The sequence below is a fragment of the Arachis ipaensis genome, chromosome B3 (genome assembly GCF_059453495.1).
Source record: "Arachis ipaensis isolate K30076 ecotype BB chromosome B3, ASM5945349v1, whole genome shotgun sequence".
NCBI classification, from domain to species: Eukaryota; Viridiplantae; Streptophyta; class Magnoliopsida; order Fabales; family Fabaceae; genus Arachis; species Arachis ipaensis.
The window spans coordinates 42,793,266-42,815,601 of record NC_142438.1 but is presented as its reverse complement, the minus strand read 5'-3'; the positions used below and the strand labels follow the sequence as shown (position 1 = coordinate 42,815,601).

The window sequence follows — 22,336 nt, the reverse complement described above, 5'->3', positions numbered from 1 at the left end:
TTTCTTGATTATTTTCAATTGAGTCCAATTATCATGTCTTCTTTCTACTCCCTTTACATGTATGCGAAATTGGCATCCATGTCAATGGAGTAGGCTCCCAACTTGTCTTTGGAGTTGATTAATATTTGGAGACCCTTGAGTTGGAAGACTCAAGAGTTAAATTGTAATTGGAAGTTGTTGGCTAGCTCTCTAGCCACTAACGCTAATCCTTCCCAAGGGAGAGGATTAGGACTTGTGAATAGAAGTTGGCTCCCTACTTGACTTTTCTTTATTCGGTAAGGATTAACTAAGTAGAAACAACAACCTATTACTATTAATCTTGGGAAATCCAACAAGGATAGAACTTCCAATTAATCTTCTCCTAGCCAAGGCTTTTTATTTTAATTATATAAATTCTCTTGTTAATTTTCATTGCTTTAATTTACAATCATTTATTTTTCTGTTCTCTAACTCTTAAAATTTCTCAGAAAACTCATAACCAATAACAAGAACACTTCTCTGCAATTCCTTGAGAGACGACCCGAGGTTTAAATACTTCGGTTATTATTTTTATTGGGTTTGCTTTAGTGACAACCAAATTTTTGTATGAAAGGATTCTTTGTTGGTTTAGAAACTATACTTGCAATGTGATTAGTTTTGTGAAATTCTTTACTAGCAAAAAATCTGTTCATCAAAATGGCGTCGTTGCCGGGGAGTGGAGGAATGAGGGGACACTTCTCATTATTCACAATTTAGGTTTTAGATGTAGTTTTCTAGAGGGGGAGGCTCTCTCCTCTCTCTAGGTTTTAGGATTCCTAGTTTTATGCTTTTGAGTTGGATATTGAAAAGATTTACTACCTCCGTTGGAGTCTTTATCATTCTAGTTTGTTTCCTATTCCTTTACTCTTTTTATTCTCCATTTACTTTGTTTCAATTCTTCACACCTAATTTACTGTTTGCTTTCTGAACTTTCTGAATTTACTGTTGAATGAAATTGAACTCTCAAAACACTATTTTTTGCTTGTCTGACTAAGCAATTCACTCAATTATTGTTGCTTGATCCATCAATCCTCATGGGATCAACTCTCATTTACTTGAGGTATTACTTGATACGACCCGGTGCACTTACCAGTTAGTTTGTAGACTTTAAATTCCGCACCATAGGATACCATCGATGTCATCCTCTACCATCCTTCGACATCAAAAAGTCTATGTCAAGTGCCTTGTAAGGTTGTTGTTGTACCCTACCAACCTGTGGTATAACCCCGATCAACATGGTACCACTCCATATACAGCAAAGTATATAAACAATGTCACTTTCCTTCACATCATATGATGTTTGTCTTCTAATATCTCTAGATGCAGAATCTCTGCCACCTGAAGTGTAGCTTATGGCATCCACACAAACTAAATAAAAAATAATACACAAACATATATAAGTTTAAAGTAATAAAAAAAACTAATTAATATAATAAAATAAAGTTTATGACTCACATCAGTGTCCTGCAACAAATCAAGCCTCAACTTTGTCTTGATAACTAAAGGATCCCTCTAGTAAGTACCTATATTGTATCTTGACACCTACAATTACATATATAAAACTTCAATTTTTGCACGAATATTAATATATACACATATATAAAAATAATGCAAGAGGCCACATTAATATATCATAGCCATGCTGCCTCAGAGTGGGAAATTGCCAAAATATCCGTGATTGGAGTAGCTACAGTGGACCAGTAAGCTGTACAACATTTCGGTTGGCTACTCAACACATGCATCGATACAGCCACAAAAGTGTCACTAATGAACCCCAACTGTATCTCCCTAATTCCTCAAGCCTAGCTACATAAGGCAACCATCTAATGTGCACTTATGTCCCGGACTTGTCTCCAAATAGCTGAAAGGACAAGAACATCATGATGGATGCTCTAGCATATACCTTAACAATATCCTCACTCGCATCGAGAGAGCACACCACAAATCTCTCCTGAAACCATGTGTAGGCGATAGTGAACTTGTCAATGTACTCTGCAGGAGGGAGCACCCCAAAAAGCTTCTAGAACCAAACCCATGCTGATCTCTCACCAAGAATGTGTTGCTCAAAATCTATGAGACACCCATTAACATGTTCACCATCAATCAGAAGCTTGAGGTGGTAGTTTACATCCTACAGCGTAATAGTGCACTCACCGAACAACATATGGAACATAAGCATCTTAAGATGCCATCACTCAATGATTAGACTAATCAAGGACTCGTCAAGCTTAAACCAATGGTCGTTGAGCCTAACTAGGTAGTACAACCCCGCAGCCTACAAGTATGGAATGACGTGATTGTGAAGAGGCATATCCTGCTGCTCCTAATGGTCTTAATACAACGAGTTGGATAAATCACATAATAATTTTTTCACAATGAATATGACATATATAACTAATTAAAACAAACATTCAAACCATAAAAAAGTATTTCATTCAACCATTAAATTTACAAACTAATCTAATAGGGTTAAGTATTGTTTTCGTCCCTAACGTCTTGGGTCAAAATCAAAATTGTCCCCGACCTTTTTTCGTTATTAAAATCATCCTCAACGTTCAAAAACGCTTTAAAATCATCCTTTTTACCAATTTTATTTTTTTATTACCAAACTACCCCTCACTAAAAAAATTATAAAATAAAATAAATATAATTATAAAATAAAATAAATATAAAATAAATAAAAAAGAAAGGAAAGAAAGGGATATATAGAGAAACGGGGGGAGAGAAAGAAGGGGGTGGGGCGCGAGAAGGGGGGGTGGGGGGAGGGGGAGGGAAGGGAAGCCGCACCGCCGCACCGCTATACCGCCGCCCCGCCTCCCTGCCGCCTGTGATCCGCCACTGTTCCTCCTCCTCGCCTTCACCGTCCGCTTCTTCTTCTTCTTCTTCTTCTTGTGATCCGCCACTGTTCCTCCTCCTATCCCTCATCGCCCGCTTCTTCTGTGAACTGAATTTTTGTTGTAGAATTTCTGAATTTTTTGTGAAATTTGTTATGGAATATCTATAATTTATTTTTTTGTGATTTGGCTTAAATTTGGAATATTGTTGTTGCTGAATTTGTTGATTATTGTTCAAGGTGAATTTGTTGATTATTCTGAGTTATGATTTTCTGAGGTGGGGATGGTGGTGGATTCTGGTGTTGATGATGATAGTGGGGGTGGTGGTGGGTTCTGTTTTGAGTTTTGTTATTCTTCTGATGATGATCATGATGATGATGATGACCATGATGATAATGGTGCTGGTGGTGGTGGATTCTTGTTCATCTTGGACTTCTGGTTGATTTTGGTTGATTTTAGAGAAAGTTCTGATGATGGTGATGATGACCATGATGATACTGTTGGTGGTGGTGGTGGGTTCGCGTTGGGCGTAGGCTTCTGTTCTGGCAGTGGAGGTAGTGGGGTGAGGAAGGTGAAGAGGAGAATGATGATGATGAGGGTATCTTGGTCCAAGAATTCTGAAAAGGATGATTTTAAAGCGTTTTTGAACATTGAGGATGATTTTAATAACGAAAAAAGGTCGGGGACGAATTTGATTTTCGTCCCTTACCTTAGGGATGATTTTAGTACTTAACCCAATCTAATATGACAAATACTAATTTAATTACAAATTCTAATTCAAAGCATACATCATCTATAGCAACTCTAAACTAATATAAGACAAATTTACCCTTTCTTGTAACAATTATATCCTGACCAATAGCTTTGTACAGTATACACCCCAAATCCTACTCTACCTAGCCTTATCTATATTAACACCAACACAATCACAATAATTCTAAAACACTTCAAAAAAAAGGTCTATGGTTACGGTGAAAAACCGTGACCATAGCTAGTGAAAAGGGTGACCATAGGTCTATGGTCACGGTTTTTGACCTATGGTCACGGTTTTTCTGCCGTGGCCTATTCTCTCGTGGCCATAGACCTATGGTCACGGTTTTTTTATCTATGGTCACGGTTTCTATGGTCACGATTGTAATGTTCAAATTCTGGCACTTTATGCCACATTTTTTTACCGTGACCATAGTTTAATCTATGGTCACGTGATAAAACCGTGACCATAGCCTATCTATGGTCACAATTTTGGCCGTGACTATAGCCTCTATAGTCACCCCTTCCCAAAACCGTGACCATAGCATCTATGGTCACTCCACCAAAAACCGTGACCGTAGCCATATCTATGGTCACGGTTTTGACTGTGACCATAGCCTCTATAGTCAGCCTTTCCCAAAACCGTGACCATAGCCTTATCTATGGTTACGATTTTGGATGTGACCATAGCCTCTATGGTCACTCCACCTAAAACCGTGACCATAGCCATATCTATGGTCACCCCTTCCCAAAACCGTGACCATAGCCTTATCTATGGTCACAGTTTTGGCCGTGACCATAGCCTCTATGGTCACCCCACCAAAAACCATGACCATAGCCTATCTATGGTCACGGTTTTGGCCGTGACCATAGCCTCTATAGTCACCCCTTCCCAAAACCGTGACCATAGATAAGGCTATGGTCATGGTTTTGGCCGTGACCATAGCCTCTATGGTCACTCCACCCAAAACCGTGACCATAGCCTCTATGGTCACTCCTTCCCAAAATCGTGACCATAGCATCTATGGTCACTCCACCAAATATCGTGACCATAGCCTCTATAGTCACCCCTTCCCAAAACCGTGACCATAGCCTTATCTATGGTCACGGTTTTGGCCGTGACCATAGCCTCTATGGTCACTCCACCTAAAACCGTGACCATAGCCTCTATGGTCACCCCTTCCCAAAACCAAACCGTGACCATAGCCTCTATGGTCACTCCACCTAAAAATCATGACCATAGCCTTATCTATGGTCACAGTTTTAGCCGTGACCATAGCCCCTATGGTCACCCCTCCTTAAACCGTGACCATAGCCTTATCTATGGTCACGGTTTTTTGCCGTGACCATAGCGTCTATGGTCACCCCGCCTTAAAACCGTGACCATAACCTTATCTATAGTCACTGTTTTCACCGTTGCCATAGCTTATCTATGGTCACCTCTCCTTAAAACCGTGGCCATAACTTATCTATGGTAACCTGTTTTATTTTATGATATTTTTTAAAGCATAATCACATTCCAAAATGATGATAATCACAAAATAAATCTAAGAATGTGAAATTTAATAAATGTAAATCATAAAAGTTTCATTAAAAAGTAGATATCCATTACAACACTAATCAAAATAGGGTGTAATTTATCCATTACATGTATTATCGGATAAAGTCTCTTATCAAAATGTAAAGAACACATCAAAATAATACATTTAGATAACCAAAATTATTATAAGACCCATCCCATCTTATATTTGTATAGAACATATTTTCTTCACATCATGTCCTCCTGCTAGCAAAAGAAATAAAGAAGTTAGAACAGAACAAAAATGTTTTTGATGATGCATGCAGTGTAGTTGAGTAATGAATATAGAGCACAAGTTAAATAAGTCAATCAATATGAAAATTTCAACCACTAAATAACAAAGGAGCATTTACATGTGGTTTTGATCCATTTGGTAATATTTATATGTTTTTAATCTATCTTTGAGTGGAACTTCAACTCCCCTGTTGAAGTCGCTTAAAACTGAAAAAAAATCCAGCACAAAGAAATAACCACAACTAAAATAGAAGCTTAAAAAATAAGGTAATACCGAAATACTATTATTAGCTTCTAACCCATCAAACAAATCAAGTAATCAACACTAGCAAAACAGAAAAACCAGATTGAGTGTGAAATCAATAGACAAAGTAAATTTTAAAATAATAATAACGCTGATTAATATATATTACTGAGTACTAATTCAATGCTGATTGCTACCCCTTCACCTTCATGTATTATTATTGCTTTATCTATTTTTCTGTACCTTCTGAAGAGAAACAATGGTAGGTTATGCATCTTAGTTCGTAATTAGTTTCTTACCCTTCTATTCAATACGTACTCATGGAGCCAATTAGCCAATAAAATCAACAATAAAATTAACATCAACAGCAATCAGCCACTATTAATTTAACTACTAATTTTGACAGTACTTACTTCCATATCTTTTGACACATGGTTCGATCCCAGTGAAGGAGGAATGCTTCACCTCGCATCATTTGGTGTACTACTTGCATCAGGCGGAAATTGTTGGGCAGCTTCTATCATTACATGCACTTGTTCTGCACTAATACCAGGATTAACTTGTTGCAACACCGTTTTGATCAATCTCGTTAAACCATCCAACTTGGAAGTTAAGTTATTTTTATTTTTCTCCATAGTTGAAACCACTTCAGCATGTTGTTGTTGCATTTGTCGGATTTGCTTATCCTTTTTAAGAGAGGATTTTGTGACTGGTTGACCATAGAAACGAACTCTACCATGTCTCTCCTTTCCAAAAACCGTTTGAAGCGCTTCATCATCACTGTATCCAGCTTGCTTCAAATTTTGAAGATGATCCTATTACACAGAAGGAAAATTGAAATAAGTTCATGTGCGCATATGCTGAAAATATAAGAAATGATTTACACATTTCTTTTAGTGTACATTTCTATGAAACTAAACAACTCACAATCGTCTCTTGTGTTCCCGAATCAGTCTCTCCTTTCTTGTTAGTACGAGTTACAACAAACATCTCAGACTATGATGGATCTTCATTACCCTCTTTTTTTGCACGCTACAAAGAAACCACCAAGATTACTCGAAGTCAACACAGATGACATGAAAGATGCAAAGATACTTAAATGCGAAGCACAAATATAATACCAATTCAGCGTGTACTAATTCAAAACTAACTGGACCCATTCGATGATTCCATTTTTGTTTGGATCTATTTTCACGATTTTTGTCAGAAATAACCTACATATTGTTGTGATGCACGGAAACTTGTCTCTCAACAAATTTTCCTTCAGCAAGTATACCGAATTGTCGTCAAGTAAAAACTCACAATAAAGTGAGGTCGAATCCCACAGGAATTGATTGGTCAAGCAACTTTAATTATAGGAATGTTCTAGTTGAGCTAAGCAGAAATTGAGTTGAGGAATTGCAAAAAATTAAATGGCGGGAAAGTAAATAACAGAAAATGTAAATGCTAGAAATAAATGGCAAAATGTAAATCGCGGAAAGTAAAGTGCAGAATCTTAAATGGGGATTTGGGAGGATGAGCATAAAAGTAAATGGCAGAAAATAAAGAGAATGGGTAAGATCAGAAATGGGGGATTCATTGGGCTTAGGAGATGTTGCATTCTCTGGATCAAATTCATTCTCATCTCTTCCTCAATCAATGCATTCATTGATCTCTTTGGCAATCTTAAGTGATTGGATCCCAATTCCTTGGCAACCCAATCTCTCTAAGCTTGAACAATTGCCCAATTCCTTGATTTAATTGCTCATGGGAAGAGATGAAGTATGGTCACTGATTATACCACATGCATTCCCAAATCAAAGTGTTGGTAGGATTATATGTCACTATATCCATCCAAACCCCAATTTGGTCCAACATGAGAAAGCAATTCTAGCATGATCTCCTCATCCATTTTCCAAGGCTCAGAGGAGATCTAATTATGGAGAGTTTCTTTTCCAAGACAACTAACCAATTGGATTAAGATCGAAAGCTTTCTAGTAAAATCAAGAGAAAAGAAAGAAGAAGAAGAATGAAAACTATAATTGATCCATCAAATTACAACAGAGCTCCCTAACCCAATGAAAAGGGGCTTAGTTGTTCATAACTTTGGAAATGGAAATCAAAAATGAAAAGTGCATTCTGGAAATTAAACTAGAAGTTGCAGAGAAAGTAAAATATACAGAGTGTAATTCTCAAGTTCCAGATCTCCCTTTTTTCAATTCAAAACTATCCCTATATATACTACTCTTCAGCTCTTCTAGTTAGCTCTTCAAGTCTTGGATATGGGCCTTTGATCTTTAGTTGAAGCAGTTGCAGTCTTTAGTGGGCTCAGCTTTGCTTGCAAAGAAAGTGTGAGTTAGGCATGATGGGAAGTTAGTTAGGACGTTAGTGGCGTTAACATTAAGTGTAAACTTGGGTTCGAAAGCGTCATTGACGATAACTTTGTCACTAACGTTTCAAACTAGTTGATCCACGTTAACTTCAACGTTAGTGGTACTAACGTAACCACTAACGCGGCCTCTTAGCCCTTCGCAAGCGTTATTGGCACTCACTTTTACCAATAACGTTGCTCTTTGTCTCTCTCTTCCACGTTAATGGTCCACGTTAGTGTAACTAACGTGGCCCTTAACGTGGGCATGCCAAGGCTCGAGAGCGTTAGTGACACTTACCTTTGTCACTAACGCTTCAAAATGCCCCTACTTTCCACGTTAGTGCCTCACGTTAAGGATCTTAACGTGACCACTAACGTGGGTGTGTTTGCCATCTCCAACGTTAATGACAAAAGTGAGTGTCACTAACGTTGTTCTATCATTCATTGCTCTACGTTACCCTTCACGTTAGTGATCTTAACATGACCACTAACATGGGCAACCTAGGCTTGGTCTAGCGTTAGTGACAAAGGTGAGTGTCACTAACGCTTGCGACTTCCTCTTTACTCCACGTTAGAGTTCACGTTAATTAGATTAACGTGGCTCTTAACGTGGCTTAGTGTGTCATTTTGGAATGTTAGTGGTGTTCACTTTCACCACTAACGTTGGAGCTCCCCCTTTCTTCCACGTTAGTTCCCACGTTATTGTAACTAACGTGGGTTATGATGGCATTCGAAGGCGTTATTGGTGGTAACTTTACCACTAACGTTGCAAGCTCGCTCCCATTCCACGTTTGTGGTCACGTTAGTGAAGCTAACGTGGCTGCTAACGTGGTTCTTCTTTGCTTCCTTTGTCCTGAAATCAAACAAACGAGGTGCATCAAAGCTTTGTTTCAAGTCATGAGATCATGTATCATCCATATTATCATTCAATTCATGCATAATTCTCATGAAATCATGTAGAGTTCACAATGTTTGCTTGAATCAAGATGTAAGTGTATATTCACCCAAAACTTGCTTATTTACTAAGAAAATGCATGAAACTATCCTAAAATAGTAAAGAAAAAGGTCAGTGAAACTGGCCAAAATGCCCTGGCATTATGTTGTAATGTAAAAATACATAAAGTTAGTTAAATACACGATACCATTAATAAAGCCAAGAAAGTTGTGAAAATAACTTACTTTGATGATATCAAGACTCCAAAATTGAACTAATTTTCTAAATGTCATTACTAGAGAATATTAACAAGAATACTAATAAAGTAAATAAAAGAGTAATCAACTAAATACAAGAGTTAGGTTGATGTCTTTCACTATTTGCTATTGAAAAAAAAGATAAAGGAATTACCGAGTTGACTATCACTACTATCACCAACACTTGGATTGTGATCATCATAATCATATTTATATTCTTCATCATTTTCATCCAACGATATCCCATATTTTTTGAAGAATTCATCCAAAGTCATAGCTGGGATAAGAGACTCAATCTTATGTTCTTCTTCGTTGGCATCTTCTTCATTCGATTTCTTCATCAGCATCTTCTTATTGGTTGGCTTCTTGCTTTGACCATCAGCGTCATTGGTATTCATCTTGGTTTTATCATCTTCCATCTTTGATTTCTTCATTGGCACCTTCTTCCTAGACGGCTTCTTACCACTTTGACCCTCAATTTCATTGGCTTTCATCTTGACTAGATGATTTTCTTCATTGCAGTTCTTTGTTGGCATCTTGATTTGATCCTCACGGTTTTTCATGTTTGTTATCTTCTTGGTTGCCATTTTGCTTTGACCTTCAACGTCAAATCTTGTCAACTTCTTTTTCGGCATCTTGCCTTTTTTCATTGTCTCATGTTTACTACTATCCCCACATGCAGCTAAAATATGCTCCCTTTTGATTTGAAATTGTTTTAGCAATGCATAAGCACTTGTGAATTGTATTTTTCCTGAATTTTTTATTGGACTCCTCATCTTCAAGGGACTTCTTTGTGACTCTATTTGTGATAGGGTCCTTAACCTTTTTCTTTTGGGATTTCCTTCATTATTCATTCTGTATTAAAAAAAGTCAAATAAAGCATCAACATAATTAAATTGCATGAAGAGAGAAAAATAAAGCATCAAAAATAATAAAGAAATGGGCATATGCATTATCATACGACAGCCACATAATAAAGTAAACAAACATTGAGATTTCATGAACAAATAAAGCATGAACAAATAAAGCTTGATGGACAAATAAATTATATGGCAGCCATATATTTTAAGAGGGCTATAGACCACTACTGTCATATCAATTTTTGTACAAATAAATCATATGGCAGCCACATATAAAGCATCATGAACAAATAAAGCATCACGGACAATTTTTGTACTACCTCAATTTCAGCTTCATTGTCAAAATCATCATACTCTATTTCTTTGTGGTTAGGTTTGATCTTGTTCGGTGTCACATCAAAAATAGTGGGTCGCACACCCTGTCTAACCAAGTCTACCTCGCCAATATCACTCAAGGGTATCGGACTATTCGCCGATTCATGTGGCTCTCTTATGTTAGGGTCAAATTGTAATTGGACACGAATGTTAAACAAGTCTCTTGGAACCGTTTTCATCACATAATGCTTTTGGGGAATATATGGATCTTTCACATAAAAGCACTGGTGTGCTTGGCTTGCCAACACAAATGGTTCGTCTTGGTAACATCTTTTGTTGAAATGAACGTATGTCAGACCATAATCATCTTTCTCAGCAATAAACCACTCACACTTGAATAACACAACTTTAAATTGGCTATAATAGTCTAACTCGATAATATCCATGATTCTACCATAATATCTTATATTGGCCTTGATTGGTTTTTTGTCCTTAACACTTGCAAAGCTTGTAGTTTCAGCTACCACAGTGACACCACTGTTTTGTATTTTTCGCATCACTTCTCGCCGCTTAGTATGAAATCTGTACCCATTGACGACATAAGCAGAAAATGATTTTGCAACTTTATTTGGACCCTTAGACAACTGTCGTATCCAACTAGGAACATCATCCTTCATGGCACGTCCTGTAAACCAATCTATAAAGTCTTCATTCTGATCTTTAACAACGTTCCACTTTTGCTTCTGCTTGTCTTGCTTTTGTTGCTCACCATGTTCTCTACAAGGGATGTATATTATTATGTAATACTACCAAAATTAGTCTAAGGAACAGAACTAATGAGAAGTGCAAATTTACCTCATGTAAGGCTCCACGTTAATGCAATTGTTCAATACATATGCATTAGCTTGAAGGAGTGACTTCTCGTCCAAAATAATTAGTTGCCCTTTTTTTCCACCCAATGGACTTTCCTTGTTTGTGAACAAGTTTGAATCAGGCTCTTTGGTTGAAGTGCCTTCATCATTATTCCGAGATACTCTATTGAATCTTGTTTTCACTCCCTCATGCAAATTTCTTGAACAAAAAGTTAAACACTCTTCAGCCAAATAACCCTCCGCAATTGATCCTTCTGGACGACTTCTATTATGTACATACCCTTTTAGTGTGCACATGTATCTCTCAATCGGATACATCCATCGAAACTGGACGGGACCACCTAACCTTAATTCATTAGCTAAATAAATAGGCAAATGAACCATTATATCAAAAAAGGTAGGGGAAAAATCCTCTCCAACTGGCACAAAGTCTCTACAATCTCTGACTCTAAACCATTAATCTCTTCTAAAGAGATTTCCTTTTGACATAGCCAATGAAAAAAGGAACACAAGCGAACTAGAGGAACAGTAACATGATCTGGAAGAATGCTCTTGATTGGTATTTGCAAGGTAATGCAACATGAAGTGAGCATCATGAGTCTTGTAACCGTAAAACTTTATCTCTTCTTGTTGTACACAACGAGAAATATTTGAAGCACTTCCATCAGGCAATTTTGTCTTCTTTAAGACACCGCAAAAAATGGATTTCTCGCCTTTGGTCATGGAGAAGCATGCTCTAGCAAGTTTAGTTCTTTTTCCATCCTTCGTATTTATTGGGTGAAGATTCTTTCGAATACCCATCTCCTTAAGATCATAACGAGCCTTTGCATGATCCTTTGTCTTTCCAGGAATATCCAATAAGGTACCAATTATACTGTCGACTATATTTTTTTCGATATGCATTACATCAAAGTTGTGCCTGAGCATACAATGCTGCCAATATGGTAACTCAAAAAATATTTATCTTTTTTTCCATTGGCCATTACTTTTGCTTTGCGTCTTCCCAAGGGCATTATCTACTGACTTTAGCTTATCTAGAACCTCTTCACCTGTTAACATTCGTGGTGGACCCCTGAATTCTATTTTTCCATTAAAAGATCTCTTGTTAGACCTCCATGCATGATCAACTGGAAAAAATCTCCTATGGTCCATGTAAACTGTCTTTTGGCTATGTTTCAAGTAACAAAAAGAAGTATCATGGTTACAACAAGCGCAAGCTAGCTTCCCTTTCATACTCCAACCGGACAACATCATATATGCAGGAAAATCATTTATTGTTCAAAGAAGTGCAGCATGCATTTGAAAAGTTTCTCCCTTAAAAAAATCATATGTATCTACCCCTGACACCCATAGCTCCTTCAGCTCTTCGATCAATGGTTGCAAAAAAATATCAATATTATTTCCTGGTGAACAAGGTCCAGGTATGAGTAAAGAGAGCATGCAGTATTCTAACTTTATGGACATCTAAGGGGAGAAATTGTACACCATTAAGACAACTGGCCATGTGCTATGTGACACGTTCATAGTTCGAAAAGGATTAAAACCATCACTTGCCAAACCAAGCCTCAAGTTGCGAAGTTCTTTTGAAAAGTTTGGGTACCGAGTATCCAAGTTCTTCCATGCTTGGCCATCAGCAGGGTGCCTTATGCAATCGTCTTTCAAACACTGCTCATCATGCCACCTCAACGCCTCTGCAGTGTTTGGGCACATAAAAAGCCTTTTAAGCCTTGGTACTAAAGGAAAGTATCTTAAAGTCTTTTGCAGTAACCTTATGAACTTTATTCGGAAGCGCAAAGTCATCTTCATTGCCATCCATAGCAGGAGTCTGATTATATCGAGACTCTCCACAGATATGGCAAACTGAGTCATTTATGTACTTATTCCGATACAGCATGCAGTCATTAGGACATGCATTAATCTTTTCATAGTCAAGACCCAAGTCTTTAACCATATTCTTAGCTTTATTAAAAGAAGTGAGAATGTTCAAATCAGGTATAGCTTCTTTCAATAACTCCAAGAGGGAGGTAAAAGATGTGTTACTCCAACCATGCAGACACTTCAAGTGGTAAAGACGAATGATAAACGATAGTCTCGAAAATCCAGTGGTACAATTTGGATATAATTTTAGACCTGCTTCATCTACCAGCTTATAAAATCTCTTCGCATCTTCATTCAACCCATTGTTCCCCTCTTCAAGATTTGTCATATTTCCGAATGCATCACGTAGCAACCCGTCAATATCATCAATGCCCCCTCGATCATCCATGTCACTATTTACAACTGTTGGGATTGCTGATTCCCCATGATTAGTCCATCGTTTATAACCTTCGACAAACTCATAGCAAATAAGATGCTCATATACGTCTTCTCGTTCACGCCAATAAGTGTTTCCACACTTTGCACACGGACATTGGATTTCTTTTCTAACCGGTTTTCCAATTACGAAGGCAAACTTTAAAAAATTATTTACACCAACTATGTACTCGTTCTCAAATCTTGGTAAATCCATCCAATCCTTTGACAAAACATGATTAAACCTAAGAATGCAAATATCTGAACTTACTAAACATGATCTAATAGGTCAATTATAGTGACAATCTAGCTACCATATATTCGCTTACTACCCTAGTTAAATGTGCTATCAAATTATTATATATGGCAATTACGAGATAAACTTACTGCTTAATTCCTTTATTTTGAGATGCCATATGAAGTTGTTATAAACGATGCCACAGCAACTACTCAACTTCTGTTGTTTTTACCAGTACGAAAAAATTATCATGTACACAAAACAAAGTCAAAATAATTAAGTTCAGAAAGGGAATACCAAATAATGCCCAATTTTAAGTTCCTATATTAATGTACATTTTTTTTGCAATTATTAAGTTAACTTTTTGTATTAACATGGGTTCGCATCTAAAATAGGCACATTGAGTATAAAAGGAACTATCAAATGCACATTGAGTTGCCTTGAAATATGTACAACACTACTTTTGGTTAGAAACAACTACGCAATTCTACTTGAACTCATAAATTAAGGAAATGATTTTAAAAAAATTAATAAATCAATATTAGTAATCCATGTCAAATGGTATTTTAATGGTTCACTCAACTAACGTGCACATTATGACTACGGTCATTATCTTGAAAAGTTTGAAGTTGTAATGCCAAAGTAAAGGTTAAAGTTAAAAAGGGGTAGATTATAGTTACCGTTTTTAGCTTTAAAGATACTCTATTGAATCTTGTTTTCACATTATTCTAAATTTCTATTTTTTTTTAAATAAATAAAGTCCGATCTCTATATCTCTATCTCTTAATAAAGGGACTGAATGCAAAAGATAGGCAAAACTAGAAGAGTTCCTATAACAAACTTTGGTGCCAGACAATGTTCTGCATTATTTTGTGAAAGCAAGCGTGGGAGATTTTAAAAGCTTAGAATGAAACACTTACCAGATATACTGAAATAAGAGATAAGTGCAAGGCCAGTCTCTCTCCATTTCCAACATCAAATAGTATATCAATGTGCACTTGCAATGAATACAAACCACTAAGTGCTGTAACTAATGAAGCTATCCTCAGAAAAAGCAAACAATCACAAAGGAGCAGCAGCCGACCTGAAATAAAGATCTCCGATAAGCATTCATTAAATAGTTGATAAACTTGGAAATATTAGCAGGCAACAGCTACACCATATCCAAAAAATCAAAGTGGCCCCCATTGTCATGCTGCTATAGAGAGTACTATAAGGCAACATAGAACAGTCAAAGAAAAAATGAAGCAGCCATGCATTCAATTCAAACCACACATAAAAAAACTCTTTTGAAAAGGGCCAAAGGGTCATCATACATCACCCAATTCACTATCACAAACATTGATCCACATAATTCAATGGCTCAGAAACTACTCCCTTCAAACAAGGTTTTGCAATTCACTTTTATATACAGCCAAATTCATATCTCAAAATTAATCAACATTTGGCACACTAATATACATTCGATTGAAGAATAACCTTATTCAAATACACATAAACCACCTTATTGATTTAACACTTCATTAAGCACTCTAGTTGCCAGAATATTATAATACACAATTTGACAGAAGACTCAATATGGTTTACTAAAAATTAAATAAATGTTAAAAAAATTCCAACCATTAACAGAAATTATCAACAATATTAGTGACTATAATACCAAAATTTCATTGAGCATGAATTCAAAGTTTTTGCAATGCAAAACCCCATAAACCTTAAAATTGAAGACGGAAAAGGAATAAACCCTAGAAAAAAACATACCATATGGTTATGGAAAATAAATTAAGAAAATATAAAACGGAAAAGGGAAACGGCATACCAAGCAGCACCGAGAACTGAGACACCGATGGAGACGCCGAAGATGAATACGATGTGATGAGCTTTCTAAGTTTTGCAAAACATGGAAGAGGAAGAAGCGACCGCACTGAGGAGCTTGGGACGGCGGCGGCGCTGAGGAGCTTGGGACGGCGGCAGCACCGAGAAACTTGGGACGGTGGTGGCAATGAGGGGCTAGGGTTATGAATTGTGCTGAGCTTTCTGGGTTTTGCAAAATAGGGAAGAGGAAGGAAGCAACTACGTTGAGGAGCTTAGGACGGCGGCGGTGCTGAGGAGTGATGAGCGGATAATTTATACGCTTTTTGACATTGTTTTTAGTATGTTTTTAGTAGGATTCAGCTACTTTTAGGGATGTTTTCATTAGTTTTTATGTTAAATTCACATTTCTGGACTTTACTATGAGTTTGTGTGTTTTTCTGTGATTTCAGGTATTTTCTGGCTGAAATTGAGGGACTTGAGCAGAAATCAGATTCAGAGGTTGAAAAAGGACTGCTGATGCTGTTGGATTCTGACCTCCCTGCACTCAAAGTGGATTTTCTGGAGCTACAGAATTCGAAATGGAGCGCTTCAAATTGCGTTGGAAAGTAGACATCCAGGACTTTCCAGCAATATATAATAGTCCATACTTTGGCCAAGAATTGACGACGTAAACTGGCGTTCAACGCCAGCCTTCTGCCCAAATCTGGCGTCCAGCGCCAGAAAAGGATCCAAAACCAGAGTTGAACGCCCAAACTAGCACAGAAACTGGCGTTCAACTCCACAAATGGCCTCTGCACGTGCTACACTTCAGCTCAGCCCAAACATACACCAAGTGGGCCCAGGAAGTGGATTTATGCATCAATTACTTACTCATGTAAACCCTAGTAGCTAGTTTATTATAAATAGGACCCTTTACTAGTCTTTTTGACAATCTTTGGTCTCAGTTTTATTCCATTGTTCATCTTAGGAGACTATTGATCTCGCTTAGGGGGCTGGCCATCCCGGCCATGCCTGGACCTTCACTTATGTATTTTCAACAGTAGAGTTTCTACACTCCATAGATTAAGGTGTGGAGCTCTGCTGTTCCTCAAAGATTAATGCAAAGTACTACTGTTTTCTATTCAATTCTTCTTATTTCTCTTCTAAGATATCCATTCGCACCCAAGAACGTGATGAAGGTGATGATTATGTGTGACGCTCATCATCCTTCTCCCTTATGAACGCGTGCCTGACAAACACTTCTGTTCTACATGAAATAAGCTAGAATGAGTATCTCTTAGATCTCCTAACCAGAATATTCGTGGTGTAAGCTAGAATGATGGCGGCATTCAAGAGAATCCGGAAGGTCTAAACCTTGTCTGTGGTATTCTGAGTAGGATTCAATGATCGAATGACTGTGACGAGCTTCAAACTCGCGATTGTTGGGCGTTAGTGACAGACGCAAAAGGAGGGTGAATCCTATTCCAGCATGATCAAGAACCGACAGATGAATAGCCGTGCCGTGACAGGGTGCGTGAGCATATTATTCACTGAGAGGAGGGGATGTAGCCACTGACAACGGTGATGCCCTTGCATACAACCAGCCATGGAAAGGAGTAAGACAGATTGGATGAAGATAGCAGGAAAGCAGAGGTTCAGAGGAACGAAAAGCATCTCCATTCGCTTATCTGAAATTCCTACCAATGAATTACATAAGTATTTCTATCCCTATTTTATTATATTAAATTCGAAAACACCATTATCACTTCATATCTGCCTGACTGAGATTTACAAGGTGACCATAGCTTGCTTCATACCAACAATCTCCGTGGGATTCGACCCTTACTCACGTAAGGTATTACTTGGACGACCCAGTGCACTTGCTGGTTAGTTGTATCGAAGTTGTGACAATTATGTATTGAGATCAAAGCACCAAGCTTTGGAGCCATTACCAGGGATTGTTCGAGCCTGGACATCACAATTTCGTGCACCAAGTTTTTGGCGCCGTTGCCGGGGATTGTTTGTGTTTGGACAACTGACGGTTCATCTTGTTGCTCAGATTGGATAACTTTCTTTTCGTTTTCTTTTCAAAAATCTTTCAAAAATATTTTCAAAAAAAAATTTCTCTTTTGTTTTCGAAAAAAAAATTGTTTTCAAAAATTTATTCAAAATTTTTAAGAATGAATTCTAGTGTTTCATGAAGCATGTGAAGCCTGGCTGGCTGTAAAGTCATGTCTAAATTCTTTTGGACTGAGGCTTGCAATTTGTTATCAAAGAGCAATATACTCTCGTGTTAAAGGCTAAGGCTTGGCTGGCCATTGGCCATGTCTAGTGTTTTGGACTGGAGCTTTCATTGAAAGCTTGGCTGGCTAGTGAGCCATGTCTAATTCCTGGACTAAAGCTTTAGACTAAGAATGCAAGATTCCTGGAATTCATATTAAAAATTTTGGAATCCTTATTTTTCTTTTTCATATAATTTTCGAAAAATATAAAATAAAAATCCAAAAAAATTAGAAAATCATAAAAATCAAAAATATTTTCTGCTTCTTGTTTGAGTCTTGAGTCACATTATAAGTTTGGTGTCACTTGCATTTTTCGAAAATATCATGCATTCATAGTGTTCTTCATGATCTTCAAGTTGTTCTTGGTAAGTCTTCTTGTTTGATCTTGATGATTTTTTGTTTTGTGTCTTTTAGTGTTTTTCATATGCATTCTTGAATTCTTGGTGTCTAGGCATTAAAGAATTCTAAGTTTGGTGTCTTGCATGTTTTCTTTGCATTAAAAATTTTTCAAAAATATATTCTTGAAGTTCATCATGACATTCATAGTGTTCTTGGTGTTCATCTTGACATTCATAGCATTCTTGCATGCATTCATTGTTTTGATCTAAAAATTTCATGCATTGCATCTTTTTAGTGTTTTTCTCTTGCATCATAAAAATTCAAAAATAAAAAAAAAATATCTTTCCCTCTTTCTCTCATCAAATTCGAAAATTTGGATTGACTTTTTCAAAAATTTTTAAAATCAAATTGTTTCTCATGAGTCAAATCAAATTTTCAATTTGAAAATCTTATCTTTTTCAAAATCTTTTTCAAAAATCAAATCTTTTTCAAAATTCTTAGTTATTTTCGAAAATTCCTAAAATATTTTTCAAAAATCTTTTTCTTATTTTTATATCTAATTTTCGAAAATAACATAATCAATTAATATTTTGATTCAAAAATTTGAAGTTTGTTACTTGCTTGTTAAGAAAGATTCAAACTTTAAGTTCTAGAATCATATCTTGTGATTTCTTATGAATCAAGTCATTAATTGAGATTTTAAAAATCAAATCTTTTTTAAAATTAGTTTCTAAAATATCTTCTTATCTTATCTTTTTCAAAAATATCTTTTCAAAATATCTTTTCAAACTTCCTAACTTCTTATCTTTTCAAAATTTGTTTCAACTAACTAACTAACTTTTTGTTTGTTTCTTAACTTTTTCAAAACTACCTAACTAACTCTCTCTCTCTCTAATTTTCGAAAATATCTCCCCACTTTTTCAAAAATTTCTTTTTAATTAACTAATTATTTTTATTTTTTATTTTTTATTTCAAAAATTTTCGAAAACTACTAACATTTTTCAAAAACCATTTTCAAAAATCACTAACTCTTTTTCAAAATAATTTTCGAAAATTATACCTCCCCCATCCTATTCTATTTATTCATTCATATCCTAACATCTCATCTCACATCTCTTCCATTCGTACAGTTGTGCTTCTTCCTTTACATCACATTCTTTGTCTCCCCCTCTTTTCTTCCACTCACAAAGGGATCCCTATACTGTGGTATAAAGGATCTCTATTATTATTATTTTTCTGTGCCTTCTTCTTTGTCATATGAGCAGGAGCAAGGATAAGAACATTCGTGTGGAAGCAGATCCAGAACCTGAAAGGACTCTGAAGAGAAAATTAAGAGAAGCTAAAATACAACAATCCAGAGATAACCTTTTAGAAATTTTCGAACAGGAAGAGAAGATGGCAGCCGAAAATAATAATAATGTAAGGAAGATGCTTGGTGACTTTACTGCACCTAATTCCAATTTACATGGAAGAAGCATCTCCATTCCTGCCATTGGAGCAAACAACTTTGAGCTGAAACCTCAATTAGTTTCTCTGATGCAGCAGAACTGCAAGTTTCATGGACTTCCATCTGAAGATCCTTTTCAGTTCTTAACTGAATTTTTGCAGATATGTGATACTGTTAAGACTAATGGAGTAGATCCTGAAGTCTACAGGCTCATGCTTTTCCCTTTTGCTGTAAGAGACAGAGCTAGATTATGGTTGGACTCTCAACCTAAAGACAGCCTGAACTCTTGGGATAAGCTGGTCACGGCTTTCTTAGCCAAGTACTTTCCTCCTCAAAAGCTGAGCAAGCTTAGAGCTAATGTTCAAACCTTCAGACAGAAAGAAGGTGAATCCCTCTATGAAGCTTGGGAAAGATACAAACAGTTGACCAAAAAGTGTCCTTCTGACATGCTCTCAGAATGGACTATCCTGGATATATTCTATGATGGTTTATCTGAGTTATCAAAGATGTCATTGGATACCTCTGCAGGTGGATCCATTCACCTAAAGAAAACGCCTGCAGAAGCTCAAGAACTCATTGACATGGTTGCTAATAACCAGTTCATGTACACTTCTGAAAGGAATCCTGTGAGTAATGGGACGCCTATGAAGAAGGAAGTTCTTGAGGTTGATACTCTGAATGCCATATTGGCTCAGAATAAAATATTGACTCAGCAAGTCAATATGATTTCTCAGAGTCTGAATGGAATGCAAGCTGCATCCAACAGTACTCAAGAGGCATCTTCTGAAGAAGAAGCCTATGATCCTGAGAACCCTGCAATAGCAGAGGTAAATTACTTAGGTGAACCTTATGGAAACACCTATAACTCAACATGGAGAAATCATCCAAATTTCTCATGGAAGGATCAAAAGCCCCAACAAGGCTTTAATAATGGTGGAAGAAACAGGTTTAGCAATAGCAAGCCTTTTCCATCATCAACTCAGCAACAGACAGAGAACTCTGAACAAAATGCTTCTAATTTAGCAAATCTAGTCTCTGATCTATCTAAGGCCACTGTAAGTTTCATGAATGAAACAAGATCTTCCATTAGAAATCTGGAAGCACAAGTGGGCCAGCTGAGTAAAAGGATCACTGAAATCCCTCCTAGTACTCTCCCAAGCAATACAGAAGAGAACCCAAAAGGAGAGTGCAAGGCCATTGACATAAGCGCCATGGCCGAACCTGTGAGGAGAGGAGAGGACGTGAATCCCAAGGAGGAAGACCTCCTGGGACGTCCAGTGATCAATAAGGAGCTTCCCTCTGAGGAACCAAAGGACTCTGAGGCTCATCTAGAGACCATAGAGATTCCATTGAACCTCCTTATGCCCTTCATGAGCTCTGATGAGTATTCCTCTTCTGAAGAGAATGAGGATGTTACTGAAGAGCAAACTGCCAAGTTTCTTGGTGCAATCATGAAGCTGAATGCCAAATTGTTTGGCATTGATGCTTGGGAAGTTGAACCTTCCTTATTCATCAATGAGCTAAGTGATCTGGATCAACTGACATTGCCTCAGAAGAGACAGGATCCTGGAAAGTTCATAATACCCTGTACCATAGGCACCATGATCTTTAAGGCTCTGTGTGACCTTGGTTCAGGAATAAACCTCATGCCCCTCTCTGTAATAGAGAAACTGGGAATCTATGGGGTGCAAGCTGCTAAAATATCACTAGAGATGGCAGACAGCTCAAGAAGACAGGCTTATGGACAAGTAGAAGATGTATTAGTAAAGGTTGAGGGCCTTTACATACCTACTGATTTCATAGTCCTGGACACTGGAAAGGAAGAGGATGAATCCATCATCCTAGGAAGACCTTTCCTGGCCACAGCAAGAGCTGTGATTGATGTTGACAGAGGTGAAATAGTCCTTCAATGGAATGAGAACTCCCTTGTATTCAAAACTCAAGGATCTCCCTCTGCAACCATGGAGAGGAAGCTTGAAAAGCTTCTCTCAAAGCAGAGTCAACCAGAGCCCCCACAGTCAAACTCTAAGTTTGGTGTTGGGAGGCCACAACCAAACTCTAAGTTTGGTGTTGAACTCCCATATCCAAACTCTAAGTTTGGTGTTGGAGAGTTTCAACAAAGCTCTGCACATCTGTGAGGCTCCATGAGAGCCCACTGTCAAGCTATTGACATTAAAGAAGCACTTGTTGGGAGGCAACCCAATGTTTATCTAATTCTTATTTTCATTGTTTTTCATATTTTCTTAGGGTCATGATCATGTGGAGTCACAAAATAAATAGAAAAATTGAAAACGGAATCAAAAACAGCAGAAGAAAAATCACACCCTGGAAGAGCATCTGTCTGGCGTTCAGCGCCAGAACAGAGCATGGTTCTGGCGCTGAACGCCCAAAATGGGCAGCTTCTGGGCGCTGAACGCCAGAACAGGCATGGTTCTGGCGTTCAACGCCAGAAATGGCACACAGATGGGCGTTGAACGCCCAAAATGGCCACCAACCTGGCGCTGAACGCCCAGAGTTGGATACAAAGGCATTTTTACATGCCTAAGGGGTGCAGGGATGTAAATCCTTGAAAACCTCAGGATCTGTGGACCCCACAGGATCCCCACCTACCTCCACTCACTTCTTCTCACCACTCTCTTTCACACAACCCCATAAACACTCTTCCCTAAAAACCCCTCACCAATCACCTCCATCCCT

At 37.4% G+C, this 22,336-nt stretch overlaps 1 protein-coding gene and 1 non-coding gene across 2 annotated transcripts; both read right to left on the bottom strand.

The window, feature by feature from the left end:
- Nucleotides 1-9,225: 9,225 nt before the first annotated feature.
- On the bottom strand, nucleotides 9,226-13,955 carry LOC110269446 (uncharacterized). The gene is made up of 3 exons (XM_088507039.1): nucleotides 13,927-13,955; nucleotides 9,355-10,055; nucleotides 9,226-9,260 (listed from the first exon to the last, which is right to left on the bottom strand). The coding sequence occupies exons 1-3, from the start codon at nucleotides 13,953-13,955 to the stop codon at nucleotides 9,226-9,228; spliced, it is 765 nt and encodes a 254-aa protein (XP_088363165.1).
- A 6,028-nt stretch (nucleotides 13,956-19,983) lies between these two features.
- Nucleotides 19,984-20,087, bottom strand: LOC148570429 (small nucleolar RNA R71). Its single transcript, XR_015908652.1, has one exon. It is a non-coding gene; the product is annotated as a small nucleolar RNA R71 (small nucleolar RNA).
- Between the last annotated feature and the right edge of the window lie 2,249 nt (nucleotides 20,088-22,336).

Coding starts and splice junctions, on each gene's coding strand:
- LOC110269446 (XM_088507039.1), bottom strand. CDS start 13,955: ATGGCATCTCAAAATAAAGGAATTAAGCA. Junction 10,056..13,926: donor CAAAATAAAGGAATTAAGCA/GTAAGTTTATCT, acceptor TTTTTAATACAG/AATGAATAATGAAGGAAATC. Junction 9,261..9,354: donor TAGTAGTGATAGTCAACTCG/GTAATTCCTTTA, acceptor TTACTTTATTAG/TATTCTTGTTAATATTCTCT.